Source organism: Dipodomys spectabilis, unplaced genomic scaffold, assembly GCF_019054845.1.
Source record: "Dipodomys spectabilis isolate Male_0828 unplaced genomic scaffold, ASM1905484v1 ptg000175l, whole genome shotgun sequence".
Taxonomy (NCBI): domain Eukaryota; kingdom Metazoa; phylum Chordata; class Mammalia; order Rodentia; family Heteromyidae; genus Dipodomys; species Dipodomys spectabilis.
The window spans coordinates 9,195,867-9,202,427 of NW_024870852.1; the positions used below are offsets into that span (position 1 = coordinate 9,195,867).

The window sequence follows — 6,561 nt, forward strand, 5'->3', positions numbered from 1 at the left end:
CAGGAGCCAACCAGGTGAGCAGGAAATCCGCCATACCTGTCTTTAACCCGGGTCTGGAGTGTCCATCTCCCATGAGCCTGTGGGGCCTTGCCCTCAGAGGACCTCTCCTTCTCAGCTGACCTACTTTGCTCAGACCACACCTACTTCCTGGTGGCCCTGGGATACCAGGACACCGTGGGATGGCCGGAAGGGCCCCCACGGAAGGTCTGCACCTCGGTTTCTGTTGCTGAGCCAAGGGGAGGTCCGTGCAGGGGTGGAGTGGGAGCCATCCATTCAGGGTCTATGGATTTGAACCGGGGGTTCAGCAGCCGGCCCGCACTGCACCCGGGGTGGCGGCGGGTGTTTGCGGCGGCACAGCCGGTTCTGCCGACTCATCCTGGCTCGGCAGGTCCCGGGGCCCGCGTCCCCGCCCCCGCGGGCCTGAGTCACCGCGCCGCGCGTCACGCGCTCCTCCGCCCGGCGACCTGCAGACACCCCGAGTCCGGGCCCGGGCGCGTCCATTCCGCGCGCCGAGGTCGGGGGCGGCGGGGCGCCCCCCAGCGGAGAGCCCGGGCCTTGCAGGCCCACGGTGCCCCGCCGGGGGAGCGGTGTCCAGGTCTCGCTGGGGACGGGCCGGACCACTCGGAATGGCGGGAGGAGCGCGCTGCTCGTCCCCCCCCCCCCCGGCCTCGCGAATGGTACGGCCCGGCGGTATTTGAAGCCGGGAGGCGTCGAGGCCAGAAACGGCGGCGCGATGGGGCTGCGCGCGGGCGGAGCGTTGGGCAGGGCGGGCGCGGGCCGGGGGGCGCCCGAGGGGCCCGGGCCGAGCGGCGGCGGCGCGCAGGGGGGCAGCATCCACTCGGGCTGCATCGCCGCTGTGCACAACGTACCCCTGAGCGTGCTCATCCGGCCGCTGCCCTCCGTGCTGGACCCGGCCAAGGTGCAGAGCCTCGTGGACACGATCCGGGTGAGCCAGGGAGGCCGGCCTGCAGGCAGGAGGGAGGACGCGGGCGCAGGAGGAGCTGAATGTCGACTGTGTGACCTTGACCAAGTGGCACGGCCTCTCTGGGCCTCCGCTTCCTTCTCACTTGCCAGGAGAGAATGGGGCTAGACAGTGAAAATAGAGCTCTATGTATGGGTAACTCTTACCCTGGTAGCCTTGTGCTAGCTACTAGTTAGGTTTATATTGTTAGGTTTATATTGCCTCTCCTTTACGGGAAACTGAGGCACGGGGAGTGCCTCACTTTTGCTGCTGGGAATGGGAGAGGACTAGGGTCAGACTCACCGGAAGGGCAGGTGTTCCAGAAGGCTGGAGCTATTCTGGCAGGAAATGGGGCCAGGAGAGGGGACACTGGAATGTATGTGTCAGGCTAGGCCTACATGGCTTCCCGTCCCTTCTAGACCCGTGAGCAGTGAGCACCTGAGACCCCTGAACTTCACCTGTACAGGCCACAGTGTTTTTCAGATCTACAGCTCTGCCTGGAGCCACCTCCACAGCTTTCCACCAGCCTGCTCCTGCCTGCCTGCCCCGCCATCTCTTGCCTTCGTGCCTAGAAGTCCTGGCTCCTGGTCCCCACTGCCTTCCATGCTTTTCTGTGTAGTGCTTATGCACCCTCTCTCCACCACTGGGCCTTTGAATGGGCCTTTCTCCCTGTCAGGAAACTCCTACTGTGTCTTTACTGTTTCTTCTTTCTCCAGTGTCTGCATCTCCCTTCTCTTCCCCTCTTGGGCTAGGGTCACTTTTCCTGTGTCTTTACCTGAACATCTCACTCCCTTTCTAAGGCCTCTTTGGATACCTGTCACCCTGGCTGCGCCCTCAGGCTCCTTGAGAGCTGACAGGGACCCGCTCTGCCTCTGCAACTGACCACCCAGATAGTTTTCCATGGCCACTGTATCACCTTACCACAAACCTAGTGACTTCGGTGATGTACCTATCACTTTACAGTCCAGAGTCCAGAATGCCCATGCTTCTGGGCACACAGGCCTCTTCCTCATTCCAAAGCAGCAGAAGCAGGTAGAGCTCTTCTTACCATCCCCCTCTCTTCCTGCTGCCCTCCTCTCCTACCTCTCCTACTTTCTCTCCTTTTTTTTGTGGGTGTTTTTGAGACAGGATCTTGAGATGTAATCCCAGCTGGACTTGAACTCATAATCCTCCTGCGTCAGCTTCCATGTGCTGGGATTACAAGTGTGTGCCATGCCCGGTCCTCTTCCACTTTTTTTTTTATTTTATTCCAGTACTGAAGACTGAGCCAGGACTCTGTGCTGGCTGAGCAAGCACTCTACCACAAAGCTACACTGTGGATGCCCTTTTCCACTATTAAGGTCTCTGGTGACCACATTACACCCAGAATTGAATGAGTAAACTGTTCTGACCTCCTGATCCTAAAATCCTGAATTCCCTTCAAAGTCCCTTCTGCCAAAGTCCCTTCTACTCAGCAGCTGGGGAAGGAGCCAGGCTCTTGGATGTGCTAGGCAAGCCCTCTACCATTGAGCCACACCCCCAGTCCAGGACACGGGAATCTTTAGGGACTGGTCTTCTGCTTACCCACCATGATGCCCCAGCACAAGGCAGGAGGAACAAGGACATAGATTTTTCCTGTCTCAGAAACCAAAGTTCCCTGCTGAGAATGTGGCTTAGTGGTAGAGTGCTTGCCTAGCATGCATGAAGCCCTGGATTTGACTCCTCAATACCACACACACAGAAAAAGCCGGAAGTGGTGCTGTGGCTCAAGTGGTAGAGTGCTAACATGAACACAGAGAGGCTCAGGGAGAGTGCCCAGGCCCTGAGTTCAAGCTCCAAGACTGGCAAAAACAAACAAAAACACAAAGTTCTAGGGCTGACCCACTGCCTTAGAAAGAATCTGCCACCTCCAGCTCCTGCTGACCCTTCTGACCTCTATTACTCTTCATCTTCCACCTCCACTCTAGTCCGCTGGCCTCTTCCTTTACCTCCAGCACTGGGAGCTTGTTCTTGCCTCCGGGCTTTTGCATTTGCTGTTCCACTGTCTGGGATGCTCTTCCTTCCCTCAAGTAATATGCAACATGCATTACTTCCTGTGAGCCAGGCACTGCTGGAGCACTTGGTGTGTGTCTGCTCATGAAGCTTATCTGCTCTGTGGGGTCGATCAGTTGTCTTCACACACCACACACACGCCCTTTGATAGATGGGGTAACTGCGGCACAGAGGAGTCGCACAGCTGGTAAAGAGCAGAGCAGAGATTCGAGTGATCTCAACTAGTCCAAGTGAGTCTGCGTCAGCATCCTCAGAGGCCTCTGAGACCCCTGAAAGTCAGGGCCTGGTCTCCTCCCCACTGGGCGTTATCCTGGGTGTGGCTATGCGGGTGCAATATAGACAAGTTTCGCACCCTGGTCTCCGGGGCGGGGAGGACCCCTCACTGCAGCATCTGCCCCTTCCCCCGGTGTCAATCCCCCCACGGCTGGTGTTGGAGCTGCCCTGGCGGCGGCGGCCGGGCAGTGCGCAGGGTTCCGGGGCGCCTGGCTGTTGTGTCCACCACGCCAGTGCGCATGCGCCATAGGAGTTCCACGCGGGTTGCCACGCATGCGCCGTAGGCGTTCCCCCCCCACCCCCCGGCCGGCTTTGCACACTGTCCAGGCGGTCCGTGCTCACTCGCCCTGTGCCTCCTCCCTCCCAGGAGGACCCCGACAGCGTGCCTCCCATCGACGTCCTCTGGATCAAAGGGGCCCGCGGCGGCGACTACTTCTACTCCTTCGGAGGCTGCCACCGCTACGCCGCCTACCAGCAGCTGCAGCGGGAGACCATCCCCGCCAAGCTGGTGCGGTCCACGCTCTCGGACCTGAGGGTGTACCTGGGCGCCTCCACCCCTGACTTGCAGTAGCAGCACCTGCCCCCGCCCTGCCCAGGCCCCTACACCGCCGGGCAGAGTGCGGCGGGGCGCCCCCACGGAAGCCCGGGCGTCCCCCTCTGCACACACGGGACCGCGGCCTTGTCCCCGAAGGATCCCCGAGGAGGAGGGCGTGAGAAAGGAGATGCGCAGCAAAGCCCGGTGTCCCGGGCCAGGCTCCAGCCCCCAAGAACACGGACCTTCCAGATTTTTGGCTTTATAATATCTGTTATGTGGACAGTACAATAGAAAAGAAGGGAAAACCTGAGCGACAGGGGCTTAAACAAAATGGGTTTGTTCCACACGGCCTGGAATCCGGAGACCAATGAGGAGCATGGCATTCCCTCACTAACTCGGTGAGGCTCAGGCCCACTTCCCTGAGATGCTTCTGAGTGCCTGCAGCGCTGCTTACCTCGTGGTCACAAGACGGCTGCCATATCTCCAGAGATCATGTCAGTGTTTAATGAAGAAAGGAGTAGGGGAAGGGGAAGGGCCAGACCAGCTCATCTATCAACTTTTTATCAGAAAGGAAATCTTTCAGAGACTGGAGGGGTGGGGGATTCCCCTCTTTCTGTGTCTCTCTGTCTCTGTCTGTATAACCACACACACTCATCCACTCTGAGTCACTGGCCTGCCCTTGAGCCTTGGGCATCCAGGGGAAGGGCTGGGGAGAGGCATCCCTCAATGTCAGCACTGGCAGATGGGGTGCATGGAGTGAACAGGTAGGACATTCCAGAGGGGCTTCTGCAAACCTGGTTGGCAAACCAAAGTGCAGAGTGAGGGGGGCCTTGCTTCCACTGACCTCAGAGACCCCAGTCACTGGACACTTCCAAGCATCTGTGTCCCCAGCTGGGGAGCTAGGACAGCAGTTTTGTCACCCTCTGAGTGTTCAGGGAGCAAGGCTGAGAAGGAAGAAGATGCAGTGTAGGTGGTAGTAGACGGGTCTGGACACAAAAAAGTGACATTGGAGCTGAGCGCTGGTGGCTCTCGCCTGTAATGCTAGCTACTCAGGAGGCTGAGATCTGAGGATTATAGTTCAAAGCCAGCCCCGGCAGGAAAGTCTGTGAGACTTATCTCCAATAAACCACCAGAACACCGGAAGTGGTGCAGTGGCTCTACACTGGCAGGAGATCTGGCATGGTTTAACTATGCCGGCCCTTTGGTGTGGACCAACTGTGCTGTGAAGGTTATGACTTCCTGTGACCTTGGGCTGGGCTGGGGGATGAGAGCGTGGGACTCTGTACCAACTGCACCTTCTCTGTACATCTAAAGTCACTCCATAATAAACGTTTATTTAATCCCAAAGGGTCACAAAATCTTTGGGCCAGTGGCTAGGTTCTCAGGCTGCTGTGCTGGGCTCCACCTGGGGGCCACAGCTAGGGCCACTATTTATTTTATTTGGCAGTACTGGGGTTTGAACTCATGGTCTCCACTCAGTGCTCTACCTTTTGAATTACACCCCCAGTCCCCTTTGCTTAAGCTTTCAGTTAGGCTCTCATGCTTTTTGCCTAGGACCAGCCTCTAAGCACAATCCTCCCTTATCAGTCTCCCAAGTAGTCCCAACTATGATACCCAGCTTGGTTATTAAGACTAGGGTGTTCTCTCTCTCTCTCTCTCTCTCTCTCTCTCTCTCTCTCTCTCTCTCTCTCTCAAGGGAGTTGTACAAAAAGGTTTCAGTTCAACATGTTGAGACAAGATCTTGTCTGGAAACGCAGTCCTCTCCTCTTTACCTCCTATGTAGCTGGGATTACAGGAATATACTATCACACCCCATTTCAGAACCTCTTATTTGTCAGTTGTGGGGCTTGGACTCAGGACCTGGATGCTATTCTTGTACTTTTGTGCTCAAGGCTAGTGCTCTATTTTGAGCCACAGCTCCATTTCTGGTTTTCTTGTGGTTAAGTGAAGATATGAGTCTCACAGGCTTCCCTGCCCAGGCTGGTTTTGAATTAGGATCCTCAGATCTCAGCCTCCTGAGTAGCTAGGATTACAGGCGAGAACTACCAGCCTCAGCCCAAGAACCTCTTATTTAGACTGTATCAATTGTATTCAAATACTGTCACACACAGACAGACAGACAGACAGACAGACAGACACACACACACACACACACACACACACACATGGGCACTGGCATCCCTAGGCCTTATACTGTGCCCAGAAAATCTGTGTTCTGGGGCTAGTGTGGGTAAGACATTCTCTTTTCTGGAGGAGTTTTCCAAGACCAACTACCCTTTGAGATCACGGCAAATGTCAGGAAGGCATTGTCATGCTTGTGAATTGCTGTGTCAGTCTTAAATAGAACCTTCTGAGCTGGGCCCTGGTGGCTCACACCTGTAATCCTAGCTACTCAGGAGGCTGAGATCTGAGGATCACAGTTCAAAGCCAGCCCAGGCAGGAAAGTCCATAAGACTCTTATCTCCAATTAACCACCAGAAAACTGCAAGTGGCTGTGGCTTTGGCTCAGGTGGTAAAGTGCTAGCCTTGAGCTAAAGAGCTGAGGGACAGCGCCCAGTCCTAGAGTATAAGCCCCACAACCCCCCACCTCCACACACACACACAAAGAACCCTCTGCATACACCAGGCTGGACAAGTGAATGTGCTCATCCCCTCCTAAAAAGTTTTTCCTTCTTGCAGGGAAGGCCCCATTAGGCATAAGGGAAGGAAGGTATGTGAATGGGAACTGACAGCAGGTGGCGCTGCTTTCCTGTCCCAGGAG

General features: G+C 56.4%; 1 protein-coding gene across 1 annotated transcript; it reads left to right on the forward strand.

The window, feature by feature from the left end:
* The first annotated feature begins 732 nt into the window (after positions 1-732).
* Srxn1 (sulfiredoxin 1) lies at positions 733-4,887 on the forward strand. The gene is made up of 2 exons (XM_042694494.1): positions 733-946; positions 3,633-4,887. The coding sequence occupies exons 1-2, from the start codon at positions 734-736 to the stop codon at positions 3,834-3,836; spliced, it is 417 nt and encodes a 138-aa protein (XP_042550428.1). The 5' UTR covers position 733; the 3' UTR covers positions 3,837-4,887.
* Positions 4,888-6,561: the final 1,674 nt, after the last annotated feature.